General features: G+C 48.3%; 2 protein-coding genes and 1 long non-coding RNA gene across 8 annotated transcripts; 2 read left to right on the top strand and 1 right to left on the bottom strand.

The window, feature by feature from the left end:
• Positions 1-2: 2 nt before the first annotated feature.
• Positions 3-21,553, bottom strand: LOC309634133. Its single transcript, XR_014247870.1, has 2 exons — positions 21,326-21,553; positions 3-6,437 (listed from the first exon to the last, which is right to left on the bottom strand). It is a non-coding gene; the product is annotated as an uncharacterized lncRNA (long non-coding RNA).
• PITHD1 (PITH domain containing 1) lies at positions 10,237-16,805 on the top strand. 2 transcript variants are annotated; one of them, XM_082403796.1, is made up of 7 exons: positions 10,237-10,324; positions 10,364-10,594; positions 11,231-11,274; positions 11,641-11,718; positions 14,447-14,551; positions 15,218-15,326; positions 15,865-16,805. In XM_082403796.1, the coding sequence occupies exons 2-7, from the start codon at positions 10,397-10,399 to the stop codon at positions 15,964-15,966; spliced, it is 636 nt and encodes a 211-aa protein (XP_082259922.1). In that variant the 5' UTR covers positions 10,237-10,324; positions 10,364-10,396; the 3' UTR covers positions 15,967-16,805. The 2 variants fall into 2 exon arrangements, with proteins under 2 accessions (XP_082259922.1, XP_082259923.1); XM_082403797.1 differs by lacking the exon at positions 10,237-10,324 and having other exon boundaries at positions 10,334-10,594.
• Positions 17,984-23,389, top strand: LYPLA2 (lysophospholipase 2). 5 transcript variants are annotated; one of them, XM_082403741.1, is made up of 10 exons: positions 18,424-19,042; positions 20,513-20,616; positions 20,876-20,907; positions 21,035-21,100; positions 21,561-21,608; positions 21,700-21,770; positions 21,913-21,986; positions 22,064-22,165; positions 22,267-22,440; positions 22,530-23,389. In XM_082403741.1, exons 2-10 carry the CDS (start codon positions 20,539-20,541, stop codon positions 22,578-22,580), a joined length of 696 nt encoding a protein of 231 aa, XP_082259867.1. In that variant the 5' UTR covers positions 18,424-19,042; positions 20,513-20,538; the 3' UTR covers positions 22,581-23,389. The 5 variants fall into 5 exon arrangements, with proteins under 5 accessions (XP_082259868.1, XP_082259870.1, XP_082259867.1 ...); XM_082403740.1 differs by having other exon boundaries at positions 18,428-19,042; positions 20,460-20,616; XM_082403742.1 differs by lacking the exon at positions 21,913-21,986 and having other exon boundaries at positions 17,984-19,042; positions 20,460-20,616.
• The last annotated feature ends 34 nt before the right edge of the window (positions 23,390-23,423 follow it).

Genomic DNA, 23,423 nt, shown 5'->3' with positions numbered 1-23,423 from the left:
TCTTTTTGTTTTTTTGGGTTTTTTTTGTTTTTTTCCGGTCCTCTACCACACACTTAGCCTTTTATTTTTAGGGTTCTTTGTTAGACAAAAGCCTATTGAAAGCCTTTCCCCTGTCCCAGTTCATCTCTCCTGAGTAGACTTTGGCCCAGAGAGAGGACTGGGTGTCCCCAGAGCCTGTGTGGCACGTGCTGCACGTAGAGCGAGGAATGGGTCCTGGGCTGCCTGTCCTGGAGGGGGAGCCCTGGCGTGGTGACAGGAAGTGTTCAGGTCGGACCCTCCCCCCCCCCACCCCGCCCCACCTCTGAGACCCTCAGTTGCTTTGAGGTCCTGTGCAGGTGCATCTCTTTCCTACTCATTCAGGGAATTATTTATTAAGGGAAGTTCTAGAGTCTTTCCCCCCATCCTTTTTGCCAGGTCCCACTGTTTTTGAGGCTCACTAGAGAGCACAGAACTCCAGTATTTTTACAATTTCCAGTTTCTAATTCAAAACTTTAGGGTTTTTTTCCTCCCCTATTTTTCCTTCTCCCCACTGGCATGGGGCAAGACACTAACACATGGCAGGGCTTTCTGTAGGCCCCCAAATACAACTTCAGAGTTTTAAAAGCCAGCACTGTAATCTCTTAGTCCCTGTGAATTGCTACTAGAAGTGAATGGTTTTAAAAGGTAATGCTGTGTTGGAAATTGGTTTTGTTTTTGCCTTTCTTTAAAAGGTAAGATCATGTGATTGAAAGAGCACAACAATTTGCTATGTTTTGTAGAGAACTTAGCAACTTGAAACTCTACTTTTTGAATCTTGAAACCAGAATTTGGAGGTAAGGGCCAGTTTAAGGAAAGGGTCTGAGCTGTAGCATCAGGATGGGGCAGCCACAAGGGCATCCACCAGTCTTGGGAAGGGAGGATCTCACTTTCGAGTTGACATAGGGGGAAAAATCAGAGCTTGGAGGACAGTGTCAGTGTCCTTCTTGGCTGTTGAAGGGCACTAATCTAGTAGGAACCCACTTGGTTGTGACCCAGATAGAAGGAGATACTATAAATTTGAGAAGCTCATCCTTAAGAAACCTGAGAAGCAGATTGAGGGCGTGGTTAGTGTGATAGCCCATGGAGCTTGGCAGTTACCAGTCCCTTTGACAAGCTCACTCAAAGCCCAGAATATGGAGCCCACTGTTTTTAACCATCCTGGAGACCTCAGTTAGGCTAACTCTGAAGATTGCAGAGCGACGCAGCAAGAAGTCTGTGCAGCAGAAGCATTGTTCAGTGTGCGTTGCTATGCAGGGTACCTGAGGGACACAAGTATTGCTGTGTTTTAATTTGCTGTATTTTTGAATTGGGTAAAGCATTCTTTCTCTTGATTGTTTGTATTACCATTCCACCAGTCCCCCAGCCTGCTCCCCCAAGGTGGTATTAGAAAGCCTCTTATCTAAAACCAAATGAGCGTCTGGGTCAGGTGCCAGACACCTGTTGCCTAGAATAGCTTCCTCTAGGTGTCCACGCCTTGAATTTGTCTCTTACCTGTGTGTTCAAGTCTTTACCATTGAAACCAGTTTTTCATATTTGATACAGTTGTGTATGATTTAATTTCCTTTATTAGGAGTCTTTGGGCAGGGAGGGAAGAAAAGACACATCCCAACATCACTATCCATCTTTGGATCACCCCTGTTTGCATAGAGCCAGATCTTTCCCTCTCCCCCTCCAAGACTGTCTGCATCAGGGATGTGACCTGGTGAGAAGAGGGAAGAGGAAAAACTGAGTTTCTAAACTACCGCCTCTCCTGGGTTATTGAAATGCCTGCAGAGCAGACACAGGATGATGTTGAACCTTTGGTCTCATTTGTGAAAACTTGTGCAATTTTTTTTTTCTGTGCTACACTACATACAAATCACTGAATTGCAAATTAACCCCTTTGTGATCCTTGGTGTAATGAGCAGTTTCTTTGGGGCTTTTTCTTTCTTTCCGGGAAGTGGGAGGGAAAGGAGCAAGGTATTACCTTGCTCTTCATTTGTATTTTGGTCCCAAAATGTATATACAATTTTCTATGTTACTTTTTTGTGGTAACTACCAAGATGAATATTTTAATTAGATAAGTTATATGAAAAGGAAGGAAAATTCCATGTCTAAATTAAAAAAACAAAACAAAACACCATATACTGTTGTCTTTCTTCCTTTCTCCCTTATCGTGTCAGAGAATGGAAGTCGGTCACAATGTCTGGTTTCTGGGCTGTGAGGCAGAGATCTTAATCCCTGGGCTGGGCCATGAAGGATGCTGGATTTCTGTCTGTACTGTAGCACAGCAGGTCTGGGAAAAGGAGACTCAAAGGGGAGGAAACCCTATGAGCAAAGCAAGGAAACTCAGATAAAAATGAGCACTTGGTGGGGACCATGCACTGTCCCTTACTGCACTTGGAACCCTGGGACTGACCTGTTACCCCGTTTTACAGTTAGAAGCTGAGGCTCTGAGGGGTGAAATGACAGCCAAAGCCATTAAGCTAGTAAGTGGCAAAGGAAAGGATTTCAAACCCAGATTCTCTGACTGCAAAGTGTGTGCCACTCTACCTTTCAGTCACTTCCAGCGGGTGTGGAGGACCCAGATAGGTCTCCTCAGTCTTACACTGGCTTCCTAATGAGAGCACAACGAGCACACAGGCAGAAAGGTCGTGGCAGCAAGGGCTTAATAAGAACCTGCTGTGCTGGCCCTGGCTGAGCTGCGAGAGTTTCAGCATTCGTGGGTGGAGCCAAGGGCTTGGTTTCAGCCCCTACATACATCAAGAGCCTTGGTTCTCACATCAAACCTCAACATCTCACGGCAACACGGTTTTATGATCCCTTCCCTCCTAAAGAGGGTATTCTTGGTGTATGGTCTGGACTTATTTTTCCCAATTCTTTACTGGATCTAATTCTCACTGTTACAAATTACTATGCATTGAAGTTAATGATGGAATGTGGTATCTGATGGATGATTTTACCCGCTGTCTATAAGTTAGCCCTTTGTCCATTATTCATTAATTCAACATTTGCTGAGCCAGGGACCTGTATTAGACCCTGGGATACAGAGTAACATGCAGTCAAGTCTGGCGCTCATGGTCAGGTAAGAGTAACTGAGCTCACTGGTTATATACCTACCATGTTCCAGGAACCACGGTCTCATATACATACATTATCTCGATTATCACAATGGTACTATAAGGTAGGTTGTCACGGCCCCCATTTAAAAACTGAGAAAGCTGAAGCACAGGGAAATTAAGAACTTGCCCAAGGTCACACAGTGGTGACCAGTGGTGCTGTGTGCTGTTGGTCTGACTTCCAAGCACATCTTCTCAGTCACATTTCCCATCTCACATGCAAACACATACCCAATGTTAGGCTTCTGGAACAAAGCCAACCTCCAATGCAGAAAGATGCCCAGGCCAAGACCCTAATCATTTCTAGGAATGACTTCGCTGTGCTTCGTGTGACTGATGTCCAGAAGAATCCTCTTCCTGGCTCATCCCCTTAACAGATGCCCCTCTCACAGGGTTTCTCCACTAAGGTTCCACATCCACTTGAGTGTCTCCTTGGTGATTTGGCTAACCTGGTTATTTGGTGAAATAGGCAGTTTGTCCTCACAGGCCCCCAGATTTCTCTTTCTGTGATGCCTACTGTCTCAACTCTTTTCAGAAACTTCTGAGGAAAGTTCAAGCCATCAAAGTTTTATATAGCTATACCCATGTTTCGCAAGCAGAGAATCTCTGGGGTTGGGGCCCCAGAATGTGCATTAAAAAAAAAAAAAAGAATCCAAGCAATTCTTCTTATAATGCACATTAAAGTTTGAGAACTGCTCCAGAGAATTTTCCACAAACAGTGTAAAAGCTTTTCACAGCTGGCCTGTGTGTCAGGGCTGGGAAGCCTGCATACTCAGTCACACAGCAAATACTGTGCTGTCCCCACTCTGTGTCACTGCATAAGACAGACATGGCCTCTGCCTTCATGGAGCTTTCATCTAGTAGGGGAGACAGTAATCAAATAACTACACAAGTCATTGTTTTCTTTTGGTTTTTTTGGCCACACCACGTGGCTTGTGGGATCCCAGTTCCCCAACTAGGAATCGAACCCGGCCCCTCAGCAGTGAAAGCGCGGAGTTCCAACCACTGGACTGCCAGGGAATTCCCAGAATCATTGTTTACATATTTCTGGCCCCACTGCAGAAATCTGAATTGGTCAGAGGTAGGATCTGGAAGTAGGTACTTTTTTTATAGGCCTCCCCCAATGAGTTTGATGAGCAGCCTGGTTTGGGAATGCCTCGTGCAGTGCGAAAACAGCGCATGAGTTTTGGGATAAGAGATTCAGGTTCAAATCCTGGCTCCACCACTCTTCAGCTTTGTGACACCTCTCTGAGCCTCAGTTTCCTCATCTATGAAATGGGAATAATGACACCTCACAGGAATTCTTGTAAGGATTCAATGAGAGAAGTGGAGCTCAATAAATTTTACTGTCCTTCCTTCATTCCCTCTAAATGCAGAATGAAAGGCAAAGTTTTGTTTTCTCTTGACAGGAATTAAAGCTTTAGGATCACAAGATAAGGACTATTCTGAGGTCAGTGAGTCCTTCCTGATAATTGAAATCTTAGCCCCTGCTGCCCCAGATAGGATTAGTTCAGCTTTTCTGTTTTTGGACTCCTATCTATTTCAGGTGCCTTAAACCATAGCCCCTAACAACCACCAAAAAGGCAGACACTACCTAATTTCTTGTTATCTCAGGGGCCACAAATACCAGAAGTTTGGTGTAAGACAGTGGGAAGTGGTGGGAACAGAAGGAAAAAGGGCTATTTACACAGCTCCACCTGATTGTTTCCAGGCAGAAGGCAGGGCCCAGTGTTGCCACGTCATCGAGTTTTAAAGAAAAGACCGAAATCTAGACTTCTATGTAAAACTTCCCAGTATTTAAAACCCAGAAAATCTATATAAAGTGGATAATTTTCCAGAAAAATACAACTTACCAAAATTGACCCGTATAGAAATGGCAAATTTAAACAGACTAATTACCATAGAAAAAATGAGAAAGTAGTTGTAGAGCTTGCCCTATAAAAAAGCTCCAGGCCTAAGATTTCATAGGAGAATTCTCTCAACCTTAAAGATTAGATAATACCAGTGCCACTTAAACTATTCCAAAGCAAAGAAAGAGAAGAGGTTAAGGAACCCTGGACTTGGTTAGGGTGTAGCAACAACTCCCAAATCTCAGTGGCTCAACACAACGAAGATTTGTTTCTCACTCACACTACATGTCCACTGAGGGTCTGTTGGAGCTCTGCTTTATGTCATCCTCACGCAGGGACCCAGGCTGAGGGAGGCCTTCTAAGATTTTCAAGGCAAGTTAAGAATACTGCACTGGACCCTAAGCTACATCCAGAGGTGACATCCATCATTTCCATCATATTTCATTGGCTGCACCTAAATTCAAGGGGACAGGGAAGTACAATCCATCCATGCACCTTGATGCAGAGAACTGGAAATATTTGCTAACTACAAAGGCAATCACAGTAGCCTGGACTCTCAGGTACTCCACAAGGCCACCCAGCTTTGAATTCCACACTTCCAAGCTTCAGCAGGTCACTTAACCTCTCTGTGTCTCAATGTTTTCCTCCCCAAATGAGGAAAATACACCAACCTTGTGGAGCTATCATATAATGATTTAATGAGTTAAAACATGTAAAGTGCTTAAAATCGTGCCTGGAACATAAAACGAGCTCAAGACATGTCAGCCAGGATGTCAGTGATGAATTAGGTGAAGTACCCAACATGGAATGGGCATTTAGTAAAGGATTTTTGTTATAACTGAAGCTCTGAGGAAAATGACTCGCCCAATGTAACCTAGCTGGTACATGCAGCATAACATGGTGGTTAAGAGCCTGAGCTCTGGGATCTCAGCTTTGCACCAGAGTAAGTACTTAATAAATGTTAATTAATATTTGGAGGTGGTTCAGTGTGGTTAGCCTCAGCACAGCCTCTGGAGGCCCCACTGCCTGGGTTCAAATCCTGGTTCCACTACTAACCAGCTGTGTGTCCATGGGCAAGTTACTTAGCTTCTCTGTGCCCCAGTTTTCTCACCTATAAAATAAAAATAATAGGACACCTATAATTATGAAGATTAAAAAACAATATAAGTAAAGCTCTTGAGACAGTGCGTGGCACATTATTAGTGCCATATGGTTATTAGCTATTATTAGTACAATACTCTCGGTTTGCCACAAGGAAGCATTCGAAAGTGACAGAAAAATAGTTCATTTCTCCCAGCTTAATTGAGACAGGAGAGAAGGGAAGGTGGATACAAATTCAGCAGTCCTTTTGCTACAGAAATGTTTGCAGATGAACCTGGGAGTAGGAGAAAGAAAAAATCGGAAGCTTTTCCTACCTGCCCCAGGGTAGTCTTAGAAGTCGGTGAGAATTCCCATTTGTCCTCAGACATCCCTGCAACACAGGAGTGCAAGAGAAGAGGCAGACAGATTAAGGAGAGGCCGAAGGCATTATCCGCAAATCAGAGCCAGGCTACCTTGCAAGAGCTGGTTTCTTCCAAATCCAACCCCCTTAGCAATTGCAATTTCCCACTGAACCAGACGGGGCTGCTGAGCTGAAAGCCTGGTTAACAATAAGTAATGGACACTATCTACCCTTTTCCAACCCACCAGATGTTGTTCCAAACCTTTCTCATACATTATTCATATCGCCCTCATAATAAAACCCTACAGAGTAGGTACTCTTATTATTCCCATTTTATATATGACAAATCTGAGGCTTAGAGAGGCTAAGTGACTTGCCCAGCAGGCCATACTCAATATTTGCGGGATTGAGGCAAGAGTACCAATAAATGGTGGTGTACTTAAAGAGTTATAAATGGAGCTAACGAACAGTTAAATAAAATAGAGCCTAGGCAATTCCCTGGTGGTCCAGTGGTTAGGACTCTGTGCTTTCACTGCTGTGGGCCCGGGGTTTGATCCCTGGTGGGGGAACTAAGATCCTGTAAGCTGCACAGCCTGGCCAAAAACAAACAAACACAAAATACAGCTTATTCTGCTACCTTGACAAATGAACCTTCGCAGTGACCTGGAGGCCACCTTCAGATTTCTGAGCCTTTGGAGCTCTGCACTCGAAGGTGGTGGAAAGGGAGAGAACAGGGCCATAGCCCCACCCCTCTTCTCTTACCCTAAAATGTGTCCCTGCAAGGGGCCTTGTGCACGGGCGTGCGGCTGTCTTAACCTGTCTGCTCACATTCTGTTCTAGGGTCTCTAACTTGAAAAGGTCTGCCAGCTATCCAGCACAGTGAACGACAAAAGAGCCACAGCATTACATTTCACAATACTAGGGCCCAAAAGAAGATCTTAAAAGCTTCCAGAAATGGAATGAGGGCAACCCACACAAAGAATCAGGCATCAGAATGGCACTGTATTTCTCAAAGCTAGAAAACAACAGAGCAATAGCTTCACAATTCTGAGAGATTCTATCCTCATCCAAATTACCAATTAAGTATAAGAGAAATTTAAAGACATTTTCAGTGGTTACTTAACATGTATGGTAGTGTGGTAGCCACCTCCAAGGGGGCCTCTAATGATTTCTACCTCTTGGTATTCACACCCTTATGTTGTTCCCTCTCACACTGAATATGGCTGACCTATGGAACCGTGGAGTATTTTAGAATCAACAATATGTGATTTCTACGGCTAGGCCATAAAAGACACTGTGGTTTCTACTTTGCTCTCTCTTTGATCACTTGCTCTGGCGAAAGCCAGCCACCATGTCACTAGGACACTCAAGCAGTCCTACGGAGCAGTCTATATGGTGAGGCCTTGTGCCAACAGCCTGCACCAACTTGCCAGCCATACGAGAGCACCATCTTGGAACTGGATTGTCCAGCTCCATCAAGCCTTCAGAAGACTTGAGGTTTGTGAGAGAGCCAAGACAGAACCCCCCAGCCCCCTAGCAAAGCCGCTCCCAAACTCTTGACTTGCAGAAATTGTGAGATGAATGCCGACTGTTGTTTTAAGCGGTTAAATTTGGGAGTAATTTGTTACACAACAAAAGATAACCAGTATGGGTCTATTGGGGGCGGAAGAGCAGGGAGCCACAGTATTTTGTAGTTCTTCCAATTAAAAGGTGAAGTCTATCTCTCCACCCTTGAATTTGGATTTGGCCAATGAAACTTGTTTTGGCTGACGGGACATTCACAAAAATGATAGAGGTTGATGGTTAACAGGTGCTTGTGCAATTGGGTCTTCCCTCCTGTGCTCCTGGAACTCAGCAACTGCAACAATGTGTCTGAGTTCCGGTAGTCTGCTGGAGACTTGTGGCCATCACCTCAGCAGACCGTCCACATCAACAAGACTTGTGAGTGAGGCTATTCCTAACTAATCAGCCCACCCAACTTGCCCAGAAAAGAACTGACCAGGTGATCTACAGAAGCATGAGAAATAATAAATGCTGTTGTTTAAATATTTTAAGTTTTGGGGTGATTTGTTACATGGTATAAGCTAATCGATACAACATATTTACTTGATGTATACCTTTTTGTTTCAGGAAAACAAACTAGGCTCAAAACCTAGTTATTTCCCAAACTTATCTGATCTTGGGCAAGTTAATTTACCTCTTTCAGCCTCAATTTTCCTCACCTTCAAATTGGGGATAATATTGGGTAACACTCCCTATCTCTTAAAGATCATGTGACAAATAACTGAGATGAACTACATGAACTACATAATGTGCTTAGCACCATGTCTGGCACACACTGCTCGATAAATCACTAAAGGATGACAATGATGCAAATGATAGGAAAGAAGCCAAAAGTGAGTAGAAGGCCTGGGTTAGTCCTGCAGTGGGATACAGTCTTCCCAAAGAAAGGCTACTGAGTGTATCATTCTATTAAACAAATATTTGCTAAGTGTTTAGTTTAGCACGTGCCAGGCCCCTTCCCTGAAACTGTAATGTGAAAGCAGGAATAAGTCATAACATTGAGCTATCTGAACCAGAACCAAGCTTGCCTGCTTCACAAAGAATTGAACTAGGACATCAAAATATTTCTGAATGGAACTTGAGCAGATGTTTATTTTGGTTTCCAGCCCCAAGTCTGGTCTGGATACTTCAGAGCCAGGGTGAAGGGTAGGGGCTATCCAAAGTATCTCTTAACTCTCTCAACTTCCTATCTCTCCCCGTCTCCACCAAGAAGTAAGAACGCATACTACCCCGAAACCAGAATCATTTCAACTCGAAATAGTGGCTTTCCACTCTTGATCTCAACCCAAAAGATGAAAAACATTTTAAATTGCACCTGAGTATACAAGAAGCTGAAACAAAAGTTCTGTAAGTGGAGACTAAAATGTGTAATACATTCTGAATTTTCTATTTTATTCTATTTAATTTTTTAATGCTGGTCACAGTCCTCTAAATGGATTTTAAGACATATCAATGGGTCACAACCAGCCGTTTGAAAAAACTGCTCTGAAACATCACATGGGGAGGGCACTTAAAGGTCATCTAGTCCAATCCTTTTATTTTACAGGGGGTAAACTGAGACTCAGAGAGGTTAAATCACTTGCCCAAGGCCACAAAGCTAGTAAGTGGCAATGCTTGGATTTCAACCAAGATCTGACTCAACTATTGAATTCTTACCATGTGTCAGCCACTATGCTGAGTTTTTGAAGAGCATTATTTCATTTAACACTCACTGAGATCCTATGAAACAGATATTACCATTCCCACTTTACAGACGAGGAACAAAAAGTCTCAGGATGGGGAACATGACTTATTCAGGGTGTCACACAGTCAATAACAGACCCAGGACTTGTCTCCAGATTCAGCTGTCCATAAAGCCTGTGGTCTCGACCACTAAGCCCACTGTGAAGAAAGTGGTTATGAACGTGGGTTTGTGAGCTCTAAGCGCCTAAGCATGCACATGTGCGGCAGTGATAACGTTGTGCTCCCTACTCTTCAGGGCCTTATCACTGCGCCACCAGCTCCCAAAAAACGTTGGTGGTAAACGAAAAGAAAACAGACTTTAGCCTAAGGAGGAGGAGGATTCGAAACCCAGCCCCACCATTTACTCGGAACACCAGCTTGATCTCTGCTTTTCAGTTTCCACATCTGTGAAGCTGGGACTGCAATAGCAACCGTCTCCGGGACTGAAAGAGTCAACCTTAATTTCCCGGCCCCTGGAAGCGCCTTAGCAAACGTCGACTCTCTCCGAGCCCCGCCCTCTTCTCCTCACGCGCTTGCGCCGCACAGGGGCGCCTTTTACGACGCGGCGGTCGCGGCGCGCTTGGCGGCCGGAGCGAAACGAGCGAGTCGCGGGCGGCGGCGGCGGCGGCGGCGGCGGCGGCGGCGGCGGCGGCGGCGGCGGCGGCGGCGGCAGGGCACGGGAACGCGCGGGAGGCGGCGTCGCCATGTCGCATGGCCACAGTCACGGCGGGGGCGGCTGCCGCTGCGCCGCCGAACGTGAGGAGCCGCCCGAGCAGCGCGGCCTGGCCTACGGCCTGTACCTGCGCATCGACTTGGAGCGGCTGCAGTGTCTCAACGAGAGCCGCGAGGGCAGCGGCCGCGGCGTCTTCAAGCCGTGGGAGGAGCGGACCGACCGCTCCAAGGTGGGCCTTCCGGGGCCTGGGCGGGCGGGCGGGGACCCGCGCGGGGCCTCAGGCCGCCCGTCTGCTCTGTCAGCCTCATCTCTGAAGTTAAAAATAACCACGGCCCGATTGCCAAGCGCTTTCCCGTGCCCGTCTCCTGCCAGTCCTGTGAGAGGCGAACAGAGTCGAATCTCCCCGTTTTGTAGGTAGAGGAGCTGAGGCCCAGAGACGGGAAGGGGCTCTTTGCTTTACACGGCCAACGTTCAGTTCCAGGGCTGCGGGGGTAGTGAGGGAGGATGACCCATCAGGGCGTTTTCCCTACCGTTTGACCACTGGTCCCAGTGGCTGCCTGATTTCACTTGTCACCTGATGAAGACCGAAGACCAGCCTTGGGAGATGAAGCACGTTATCCTATCTAGAGTATTTACCATTGTGGGGCGTAGAGCCATTTGAAAGCTGTGGACCGCATAGGCACAGATCTCTGCACACAATTTCAGGAGGCTAGTCGGTCCTGGAAGTTAATAAGTGCTGGAAAACTGAGGGCGGTTGACTATCTGCATTGCACTCCAGCTGTAAAGCAGGGTGGAAGATGCCTAAAATCGTAGGCGCTCAGCAAATATTTGTTGCTTTCTCCTCTCTCCTCCCTCTCCCCTCCAGTTTGTTGAAAGTGATGCAGATGAAGAGCTTCTGTTTAATATTCCGTAAGTATTTCTTTGGTGCTTGCCTCAGGCTAAAGAGGCTGTACCCAGTTGCCTTATCAGGATTCATTCCATGGTTGTGTCAAGAGGACACCTCTGTTTCTGGAAATGGGGTAAATTACTGAGGTGGGTGTGAGTAGCTTTCTTGGTGCAAAAAAGATGTATTTGTTAAAAGATAACTGAGAAGTCAAGGTAAATTTTTTAGAACCAAAGAATGCCAGAGGCAGACAGGATCTTAGAAATTATCTAGCACAAGTCTGACACATGAGTAAACTGAAGCCCAGTAAGGGGAAGGGCCTTGCCCAGGGTCACACAGCTCAGCACAGATTGAACCCCAGGTTGACAACCCTCTTTTTTGCATTCTGGCAGATTTACAGGCAATGTCAAGCTCAAAGGTATCATTATAATGGGAGAAGATGATGACTCACACCCCTCTGAGATGAGACTGTAAGTGGCAAGGGTCTAGGCCCTCAAGAAGCTCCTATCCCTTTTTCTCTTTTCTCTGGTAGCACTTTATTCCAGAATAGTCTAACTTTTTCTTTTTACTGGGTTAAATATCCCCTCCCTCTCTTAAAAAAAAGCCTCATGTTTGTTCTGCATCGGAATACACTTATCTCTTCCTGAATTAACGGCATTTTTAGATTAAGTATCTTTAGGGCCACCAGCTTGTCTCTCTTCAAAGTATTTGCTGTGGCACCATTCAGAGAGCATCCTATAAATGCCAACTGTTGATGACTTTGCAGTTTTCGTAATAACCCAGCTGCAGATCTCAAATGATCTTTAAGGAGTCTACCCTTGGGGTTAGCTTCAACATCTTCCCTTGCTGTTTCAGACAATTACAATCTTTCTGTGTGTTTTGTTGAGATGGAAGCACTCCATCTGAGTTTACACGGCCTTTAGTTAGCAAAGTTCTATATACCTCTTGTAACATGGAATCTGTTGATACTAGAGCTAGTACTCCCTTTCTGACAAGTTGCCTTATTCCAGCGTAGCCTTTCTAGAAGGAGGGGACACTGCTTTCTGAGGGCTGGAGAAGCAAATATGAGAAGAACTTTACATAAAAAGTTCTTCTGAAAAAGTGATCAATTTAAATGAGAGATTTAAGAAATGGACACTATTTGAATGTTAGAAACATGAATTTGAAAGCAAATCCACTTATTTAATCATTGTAAGGAAACAAAGTATGTTTGAGTTGATTCTTTCTGGGACTTGTTTACTTGGGAGATGGATTGACTGGACAAGACTAGACATCCATGTTGCGCTGTAGTGAAGAGGGGGCTCTGGGGTAAATACTCGGGTTCAAATTCTGGCTGTACCGCTTGCTAGCTGCATGACTTTGGGCGTTACTTCTCTATATCCCAACGTTTTCATATGTAAAATGGCAATAATAGTCTGAACCTCTTAAGATTGTGGAAAGAAATGAGCTATAACATGTAAAGAGCTTAGAATAAATCTGGAACGTAGGATGTGTCCCGTTTTGTTTGTTTGTTTTTTGGTTTTGCGGGGGAGTTTGGCTGCGCTGCGCAGCTTGTGGAATCTTAGTTCCCCGAACAGGGATTGAACCTGGGCCCTCAACAGTGAAAGAGCCGAGTCCTAACCACTGGACCGCCAGGGAATTCCATAGTATGTGCCTGGTTTTGGAAAGGCAGGTGCAAATACTTACAGAGCCCTCAGTTCTAAGCACTTTGCACTTTATCAAATCTAAGATGTCATTGATTATAAAATGCACCATTATTTTATGTACCATTGATAAAGAAAAAAGCAGTATCTGTTCAACTATGACATGTCACTGATACATTCAGAAAAGTTAACTTGAGACCTTAAATCAGTGAAATTTGAACACAAACTAGGTGTTAGATGATATTAAAGAATTATTGCTAATGGTTAAGTTGTTCATTGTAAAATGGTATCATATTTTTTTTTACGAAGACCTTACTTTGTAGAGATATATACGGACATATTTGTGAATGAAATGATACGTTTGAGATTGCTTCAGAATATCAAGCACAAACAAAATGGGGTTGATAGGCAGAATTGGCATGATCTTGATTATTGAAGCTCAGTAATAAGTATATGGAGATTCATTATATTTTTCTCTTAACTCTTATGTATGTTTGAAATTTTCCATAGTAAAATTTTTTAACAAGTGTGTCTGTTAGAATTGATTCAATTTAATATCCACATCAACTGTATGGGATATGTACTATCACTATCCCCATTTTACAGATGATGAACTAAGAGACAGATTAAATCACTTGCCCAAAATTACACAGCTGGTCAGTGACAGAACCAGGCTTTAAACCTAGAAGTCTGGCTCCAGAGACACTGCTTTTAATAACCACAGTGCTGTACTGCCTCTCATAATGCTGCTTATAAATGTTCACTATTATTATTATTATTCTGTGCATCATTCTTAGAAACACTTTGAAGCAAACATTTGCTTTCCTGTGTTACCTGCATTTTGCTGCAGCTAATATCTAGGCCCCTCCCATGTGGGTGTGGTAATAAGACACTCTAGAGATTGGAGGTGTGTGTGGCCCAGTCCTTTAGAATTTGTGAGTTACAGAGGAGACTGCTGTTTCTAAGATACGTCTTTGAAAATTTGTTTCTTCACTAGCAGTTTTACTTAACTTTCCAAAGCCCATTGTGAGTTGGCGGCCTTTTGTGCTTTCTTCAAAATGGAAATCCCCAAGTTGTATTTTTTTAAGACTTGTAAGATGACTCTGTATACTATAGGGTAATTTTGAACACAGAAAAATGCTTGAGCATTGGGTTACCTGATCTTATCTCTTAACTGTGTTTAAGATGTTTCTGCCAAAGTATTTTTTCCCCGTGAGTAAGCTGTTTTATTTAACATCCCCAGCTTGGTCTGAATGTGCTGAGTTGCTTATTTTCTCCATGCATTTGCTGCATGTGACCCAGTTTGAGCTATCGCTTTGTGTATTGCTTCTCATGCGCTCTTAACCCACTCAGAGATGCCATTGGCTTATGTTGCAGTTCTCAGCTCTTGTTGGATTAAAGATATTTGTGTATAAATGCCAGTAAAATGCCATTTCCAAAATTTGATCTCCTGTTGATAGAACCGAGGGCAGTTGAGGAGTCAGTAGGAAGTTCTGAGAACCTGAAAAATGTGATAATGCACATTTCTTGATTTTTCTCCCCTTTCCTTTCTCAGGTACAAGAACATTCCACAGATGAGCTTTGATGATACAGACAGGGAGCCAGATCAGACCTTTAGTCTGAACCGGGATCTTACAGGAGAACTAGAGTATGCTACAAAGTAAGCACTGGGCCTCTCTTCCACTCTTTGGCTTCTGAGAATGGTAGGCGCTCCCTCATTTGCAGTGAGCATCTGTGCATTAGCATTTAGTGGGCTTGCAGTTGTTTTTGGCCCATCTCCTGCTTCCTTAGCATCAGAAACAAGTTAAAACAGTGGAGAGGCCTGATCCTCGGCTTGGTCAAATTTTGGCAGAGGTTCAGTGCAAGCCACAGACTTGTTAACCTGGAAGCAATTGACAGATTTGAATGAGCTCCTAGTATGGTCTTAGGAAGGATGTTTTCAGAATTCCTCTTTGCATAATGGGCTTACAGCAGCCAAGTTACATGTGACCACCTTACCTCTCTCATTTTCCTACTGAGCTTGCTTTCAGATTCCTGCGTGGTCGCACAGCATTTCTCATTCCTGTTTCTTGCGGGCAGGGGCAGTGTTGATTCATTTTTCTGTCCCTATTGCCTTGGACAAGATCTGGTAGATGTTCAGTAAATGTTCACTGTATTCATTGCTTGCCCAAAGGAGAAGGATGAGACGTAAGACCCCAAGATTGTTCTCTGACATTTGCCTGGGTTTTACCGCAAGATGGAGCTGGAATTGACTTTTTTGACATGGTAGTGAGCTTCTCACTGAACTCTTATTGTTGTCTTCTCTCTCTACTCCTTCATCCTCTAGAATTTCTCGTTTTTCAAATGTCTATCATCTCTCAATTCATATTTCAAAAAACTTTGGAGCCGATACCACAAAGGTCTTTTATATTGGCCTGAGAGGAGAATGGACTGAGGTAAGATGGGGTTGGAAGTATTATTGCCCCTCTAATATGTGTACATATGTTTGTATATCTGCATGCTGTGGTAGTAGGAGCTTGAAGGAAAGGAAAAAGAGCAAGTGAGACATTGGTTTCTCCCAGTCTAGTTTTTCTTGGTTTCATCACTGTAAACTGTCCGTCTCATTTGACAGGCTATAGGAATTTTAAGGGGGTTGAAATAATACAGTTGATATCAATGCAGTTTTTCACCTTAAGATTCTTTCCTTCATTTAACATTGTTGGTAACCTTTCTTGTTCTGGGCACCAGAGATAGGGTGATAAACAAGATAGACAAGGTCTTCTTCACATGGTGCCTCCATTATAGTGGAGGAATGACTCTTCTAAGTGATGGGGTGAATCATTGATTCGCTCTTACCCAGGCTTCTCAGGATAAAAAGTATCAGAACGGGGAAGAGATTAGATGATGACTTCTAGAAATGAACCTGAATAAGGACCACTCCGTTGTGTGGTCTGGGCAATGGCCAGCTGACCCAGCCTCTCAATTTTCTTGCAGCTTCGCCGACATGAGGTGACCATCTGCAATTATGAAGCATCGGCCAACCCAGCTGACCACAGGGTCCATCAGGTTACCCCACAGACACACTTTATTTCCTAAGGGCTGGCCAAGGCTCCCACAGAGGCGTTGTGTCAGTGAAGATGTACGACATACTGTTGGGAAAGACACAGAGAGATGGGGCTCCAGAGAGAGTTGGCTGCCACAGCCTCTGCCAAGCTTTGTCTTTGGGGCTTGCTGCAGAAACCTGCCCTACGGAAGACACCACACCCCCGGGAAGGGTCGTGTGGGTGCCGAGGGACAATCGTGGTTCCCTGGGGCCCTGCAGAAGTTGGGTCTTGGGGTGGTCAGCACCTGGCAGTCATGGATAATGCCTGCCTTCCCAGTTAAGGTGGCCATGGGATCCCAAGTGTCTTGTTGCTTTGTGGCAGGATTTTTGTGTGACTTGTTTTTTCTTAAATGGAGACTCTTCCTGGGCTGCAGTAAACTTTCTGAAGCCTCAGCATTGTGTTCGTGTTAACCATCAGGAGGGTCTCCAACTAGAAATACTTGTCCCTGCTTGCTCCTTCTCCCTGTCATCTTTCAACATTCTTGTCAAGTTGCCCAGCTTGGAGTTGTCTGTCGTGCACTAGTGTCCCATGGTTATAGTTAGAAGAACAAGAATCTCCTGATAATGCTTAATAGCTTGAGAAGAAGTTCTTTTTTCCTGCTAACCAGGTAAGCAGTCTGAGGAGAGCATGGCCATCGTTTCTGTGCTTGTGGGTATCCTGGTCGGGGTAAGATTGGGACTTAGATAAGATTCCTCTTGGGACATCCTTAATATTAGCTTCTAACTAGTGTTGTAAGCCCAGTGGCAGAATTTGGAGATCTCAGTTCTTCTGTTCATGGCTTTTTATTCACTGTGACTAATAAGCTTCCTAATAAATCCTTGCCAGACTTAATGTTTGTATATTCTTTTGAGTTCTTGGTAGTACTTATGAAACCTTTACTGAGAACTGTATGAAACTTTGAAATCTGTTGTTGTTGTTTTGGACTAGGTAGATGATAAGTGCCACAATTAAATCGACAGTAGATCAGTATCTCCAGGAAAGGTCAGGTTTAATTCTGTACAGTAGGCTAAAAATGCTCCTATACCCACCCACCCACATTTTGTAAAGAAGAAGGTGAGGTTAAAAACCTTATATTCCATTTCTCAGGTAAGGAAGTAAGTTGTGAGGTGATGTTTACAAAAACAAGGGAGAACAGATTCTGGAGCTCCTCGGAAGAAGTGATGGTGAGGAAAGTGAAGTGAGCAGCACGTAAGGTCTGAAGGTAGACCCAAGAATTTGGACTTAAGTTTTTGAAAGTCAGTACGGCAATTGGACAGAATTTAAGTATCCTAAAAGAGGGGATTTGAAGTGGTCACTATTCTCTCCTTTGCAGAAAATAGAAACACTTGATAATGGAAATTAGTGTTGAATTTAATCCTCTTGAGAGAATGCCTCTGAGGGATTGGCCCACACCGTTGCTAGCCTGTTTCTCCAGCTTATCCTGGGGAAAGCTTGCCACCACCAAGCCTTGCCCGAGCCTCAGAATTTCTAAAAATGCAGCCTGAAATCAACCAGAATGCAAATACAATTCTCGATGCACTAAGGGTCCTACTCACTCCTCCGCCACAGCCTCTTTATTTCATTTGGGTCATTTGGAGATAAAGAAGGGCTATGTTTTAATTTGGAGTAGGGGGAAAATAAAGTTAGAAGTGTTAGAGCAGACTAACCACTAATCCCACTAGCACTAATCACAGGTAGCCTCTGAGACAAGGCCTCTGAATTTGAGCTTCACTCTGAAGAATTTGCTCAAAGTGCCACAGTGTCTTAGGTGATTGGGGTGCAGGAGGAATTGTTTATTCTTCCACAAGCAGACCCAGCAGGGATTCTGGGAGTGGGAGCAACTGTGTTGTCCACATCCATTCTCCCCCTTTCCACCCCTGGATCCTTGGCCTGCTGTGGTCCTCTGGACCCAAAGTTTTCCTGTTCTGTGACCTGCTGAGCACTTAAGACCAAACTGCCTCTTAACCTGGGAAAAAGTGCTTTGTTGAGCTTCCAGATGATACTGTTTTCTTGCAGTTCAAAAAAAAAACCAGTGTACATTAAGCTGGGCAAACGAGTCCTAAGCTGCTGAGGGATGACTCATTTCCTGTGTGCAGATGCCCACAGGTTCTGTCAGGGACATGGTCCTGCAACCCAGTTTGCCTCCCCTTCCGGCCTTTATGTGGACCCTGAGCCCCATTCCACTTTACCGATGCCACAAGGAGCAAAGGGTGACTCGGTGACCAAATGAAACCCTCTTTGTTAACAACTGGAGCGCGCTGATGGCGGTATTTTGTGCACTGTCTGTGTGGTATTGCTTGCTGTGCGCAGAGCTAAGACAACACTTCGATTTCTGACCAGTTGTCTCGGACACTGCTGATGCCAGTGTTCTTTTCTCCCAGGGTCCTTTTTAGAGTCATTATGTCCTCACACTGTGACTTTACACCGTATAGAGCATTTCCACACGGCCTCATTTGAGCCTAACAGCAAAGCTGTGAAGTAAGCTGGGTGGTTATGGTCACCGTTTTTCAGCTCAGGAAGCAGGTGCAGAGGCAGCATTACAGTGTAATCCTGAGGTTGCTGTTTACTTCCCTCCCCTGAGCCTCAGTTTCCTCATCTTTAAAATACGATTGGAAGACTAGATGGTCTCAAAGTGTCTTTTCCGCTGAGTGTATGACTTTATCCATGACCCTGGCACAGGACGTGAGGGCCAGTGGTGGATACCCAAGACCGTAATGGATGGGAAGGTGGGAAACTCTGCTAGTGTGAGGAATGCCTCTCCTTCAGGACAGGTTTCCTCCAGGAGGCGCACGGGTGGTGGCAGCAGGTGGGAGCCACGGACGCACTGTCTAGATGCGGCCGGAGATTCCGTGGCTTGGTTATGGGGAGTGGCCCCACCGTACCCAACATGGCAGCTCCTATCTGAAGAAACCCCGACGCCCACTTCCGGGTTCCGTACCGCTGGCCAGGCTACTTCCGGCAGCGCGATGGCTGGGTTCCCGGGACTCGAACGGAAGTTCCGGCGGGGGCGGTAGAGGGGGAAGAGTGAGTGTCTGTGCGGGAGAGAGAGGAGAATCGCCCGAGAGGTCTCGAAACCCCCAGGAGTGGAGGTACCGTGGTCCGGGGCCAGCAGGCCCGGGGAGGGCACTGGCGGGGCATCGGCCCACCGCGAGGGTCCTGGCGAGTGGGGAGGGGCAACCGCAGTTGTGAGGGATGGGGGTGGGGAGTGAGGTGCGAGGAGGCGCTGGCCGGTCTGGGGGACTTTGGGGGTAGAGAGGGGGAGGAAGGTGGGGTCCCGGTGTGATGAGAGGGACTTCAGGGTCGGAAGTGGAGGATCCCATTGTGGGGCGGGGGCTCTCCAGGGTCAAAGGTAGAACGCCCCTTTGTGGGCAGAAGCGGGTCCGGCGTCAGGATAGAAATTGTCATTGCGGGGAGGGCGACCCTCGGTCAGAACAGAAGTTTCCATTGTGGGGAGTGGGAGACCATGGGTCAGGGTGGGAGTTTTTACTGTGGCGAGGAAGACCCCAGGTCAGGGGGGAAGGCACCACTCTGAGAGGAGGGGCCTGGGGTGAGGGGTGGAAGTCGCTCAGTGGGGAAGGAAGGGAATCTCAGCTTAGGACAAAAGGTGCATTCCTGTGTGGGAAGAGGAACCCCAGGGTCAGAGGTGAGGGATCCCACTGTGCGGAGGGGCGCTCGGGGGAGAGGGGAGGGGGAAGCCAGTTGGTGGGGTGGGAGGGGTGGGCGCTGCTCGGAAGGGTCGGCACTTAGGGGCGGGTAGCAGAAGCTGCCGGGGAGTTTGGAAGATGCTAAGGACGGGAGGAGCCAGCCAGCTTGACATTCTTTTGTGTGTTTGGGAGTCCCAGAGAGAGCATGGTCGAGCTGAGGGACCTATTTGGAGTCAGTGGGCAGCCGCAGGTGGCCTCATACAAGGGGGCGGGGGGCACTGTTTAGGAGGTGGGTGGTGGATCGGAGTTTGTGTGCCTTCTGGGGACATGGGCAGCTCCCAGGGGCTCTGAGAAGGGCTGAGCCAGAAGGCTGACGGGGGCTGGATGGGAGGGAAGTTGGAGAAAATGTGTGTGGGGTTGAGGGTAGGGGCTGGAAGCATATTTCCCGGCAGTTTTCCTTCCCTTCATTTCCCAGTAGGGCCGGGAGTTGTGGGGAGGAGGGGACACAAGGGCTCTAGAGAAGGGGGATGATTGGAGAGCAGGGAGAGGAGGCAGTTACCTGCCAACGAGTGTTAGGTGGGGAGAAGGCAGCAGGGGGGGGATGCCCTGGCTGCCCTGCCCCACGGCCCCACAGCCCTGCCTCTGCCCACCTCCAGCAACCTCAGGCTGTGTGGGGGCCAGAAGCAGGGCCACTAGGGTGGCCGCCCCTGCTTTTCAGCCCTGGAGTGAAGGCAAACTTCCTGCCCGCTTGATCGGGCCCAGGACTTCTTGCCTGGCTTTTCTTTGTGCCCAGGATAGAACCTGGGGTGGAGGGCTGATGGCCCGGTTACGCCCTGGGTTTGAGGCTCTGCTCCTGTGTCAGGATTCTCTCCCCTTCCTGGCCTTGCTCTTGACCGCTGCCCCGAATGTGCACAGGCCCCAGCCGTGGAGCCCTGCAGTGCATGTGTGGTAACACCATGTCTGTGCCCCTGCTCACCGATGCTGCCACTGTGTCTGGAGCTGAGCGGGAAACAGCTGCGGTAAGGGTCTTCTGCTACCCACGCAGCCCCCAGGGGGCCGGCTGGGGAACTGGCTGGAGGGGGCGTGGGGAAAACAGAGGTGGCAGTGAGAAGAGGGCGAGCAGCCTGCAGCCGGGAGGCAGGGGCTTAATCGCCTGACTGCCACCTCAGTTCCCCTCCAGGTCCTTGGGGGTGAGGGAGGGGTGGCCAGAAGTTGGACAGAGCGAGAGTGATAGCAGGACGGTGACTGCCCTCTTCCCCATCTCTGATCCTTTTCCAGGTTATTTTTTTACATGGCCTTGGAGACACAGGGTGAGTGAGCTGGGGAGGGGGTGTTCCTGGGGAAGTGGGGGAGGGCCCAGTGGGCAGGACTGGAGAGGCCTGCGCCCTCCCTTCCTCCCTCTCCACATTGGTGCCTTTTCTCTCTTCCCTCCTACAGGCACAGCTGGGCTGACGCCCTCTCCACTATCCGGCTCCCTCACGTCAAGTACATCTGTCCCCATGCGTGAGTGCCACCCCAGCAAGGAAGGGGCTGAGGATGGGGGGTGGTCCTGTGGTCCCAGGCCTGTTCTCTCCTGCCGGCTGCATCCTGGGGCCTGGGGCCCAGAGCAGTCACAAGTGCCATTTTCAGCCTTCATCATTCCTGTGGAACCCTCAGGAATAGGGTCCAGCCCCAGCCCCAAGGCCTCCTAGAACCAGGACCCCCTGTACCCCTTCCCCAAGTACTCACCGACTGAGCTGGAACCCCGTCACACCGAGTGCTGGGCTGTGCTTCTCCATCGCTACTGCTGATGCCCCAACCACAGCCTCCAGCCCCACGTGGCAGGTTGCCTGGCAACACCTTAAACACAGGCCCTGCCTGCTGGGAGGGTTCCCCAGGGGTTGCCCTGCCCCCACCTGGGCTCTCTGCTGTGGCTTCCTCATCCCTCCTGAGCATGACGGCCCTTCTTGCTGTCCCTCCCCAGGCCTCGGATCCCTGTGACACTCAACATGAAGATGGTGATGCCCTCCTGGTGAGTTTGGGGAGGGGGAATAGGAGCTTGAGGGAGCTGCCTGGGGCCAGCCCAGGTCTCCCGGTAGCTGCCAATGCCTCTGCTTCTCCAGGTTTGACCTGATGGGGCTGAGTCCAGATGCCCCAGAGGACGAGGCTGGCATTAAGAAGGCAGCAGAGAACAGTAAGGCCCCAGCCCCTCCTCGGCATCCTCCCTCTCCCCCTCTGCCCGCCCAGGAAAGTGCCTGGCAATACCTCTGTTTGGCTCCCTTCCTTGGGTCCCTCTGGCAGCTTTCCCTCCACCCAGTCATGCCCCCTCCCCCCAGTCAAGGCCTTGATTGAGCATGAGATGAAGAATGGGATCCCTGCCAATCGGATCGTCCTGGGAGGCTTTTCACAGGTGAGGGGAGAGAGAGGCGGGTGGGTGGTGGGAGCTGAGCTGTGCCCTCATGACCCCTCATTCTCTCCTTCCTCCAGGGTGGAGCCCTGTCCCTCTACACAGCCCTCACCTGCCCCCACCCTCTGGCTGGCATTGTGGCATTGAGCTGTTGGCTGCCTCTGCACCGGGCCTTCCCCCAGGTGAGTGTCTCCACGACCCCGCTCCTGCCCTCTGTCTCCTTGAGGCTGGGGGATTGTGCCCAAGCACTGGCTTTGCTCTCTGAGTCCCGTCTGGCCCACAGGCAGCCAACGGCAGTGCCAAGGACCTGACCATCCTTCAGTGTCACGGGGAGCTGGACCCCATGGTTCCCGTACGGTTTGGGGCCCTGACAGCCGAGAAGCTCCGGTCTGTTGTTACACCTGCCAGGGTCCAGTTCAAGACTTATCCCGGTGTCATGCACAGCTCCTGTCCTCAGGTCAGTGCTGAGGGGCTGCTTCCCACTCCCGCCCTTCTCCTTCCTCCCTCCGGCCAGGAGCCTCTCACAATACCCCCCCTGCCCCCCAGGAGATGGCAGCTGTGAAGGAGTTTCTTGAGAAGCTGCTGCCTCCTGTGTAACTACAGTTCCTGGCCCCCAGCGCGGTCCCCCAGCTCATGGGGGACTTGGCACGCGCGGCACCATCTTGGATCTGAGCCGGTCGAGCCCCTTTCTCACCCTCCTGGACCCTTCCTCTTCCCACAGGCCTCTGGGGCAGGCAGGCCAAGGCCTGGCCGGGCCTCCCTTCCTGGCTTCAGCCACCTGGCTGTCTGCCGCACGGGGTGGGCTGCTTTCTTATCCCATTTCCCTGGAGGGGGGGCCCCCCTGGCAGCAGTATTGGAGGGGCTGTAGGCAGCGGGAGAAAGGGGCCCAGCCGCTGACCCACTCACTCAGGACCTCACTCACTAGCCCCACTTTGGGCCCCTCCTGTGACCTCAGGGTTTGGCCCCTGGGGCCCTCCCAGGCCCCACCTCCCACCCTCTCCCGCCAGCTGATTCTGCCCAGATAATCGTGTCTCTCCTGCCTCCACTCCAGCTGCTTCTCAATCATGACCGTGGCCGTGGCCCGGGCCCCCTTGCTGCTGTGGGCTCCCTGCCCCTGCGCAGGAGTGTGGGTGACGGGGCGGAGTCCTTCGAGGGGGCCTCCCCTCAGCCATTCTGACTTGGGGGCTGGGCCCTGCCTCCCCATTACCCTCCGCCCCCGCGGGCCTGGAGCCTGCAGGGCTGGACTGAGGCTCAAGGTCTCCCCCAGCTGCCTCACCCCACGTTGTCCCCACTCTAGGGCCGGGGGGAGGTGGGGAGGAGTCATGTCTCGTCTTCTGTCTCCATGTAGTTTTGGGTGTTTTTCTTGTTGTGTCTGGATTCCGATAAAATTAAAGAAATTGCTTCAACTCTTAGGCCTGGATGATTCTATCCAAGGGGTAG

This window comes from Balaenoptera borealis (assembly GCF_965194805.1).
Source record: "Balaenoptera borealis genome assembly, chromosome: 1".
NCBI classification, from domain to species: Eukaryota; Metazoa; Chordata; class Mammalia; order Artiodactyla; family Balaenopteridae; genus Balaenoptera; species Balaenoptera borealis.
This window is presented reverse-complemented; position numbering and strand designations above follow the sequence as displayed.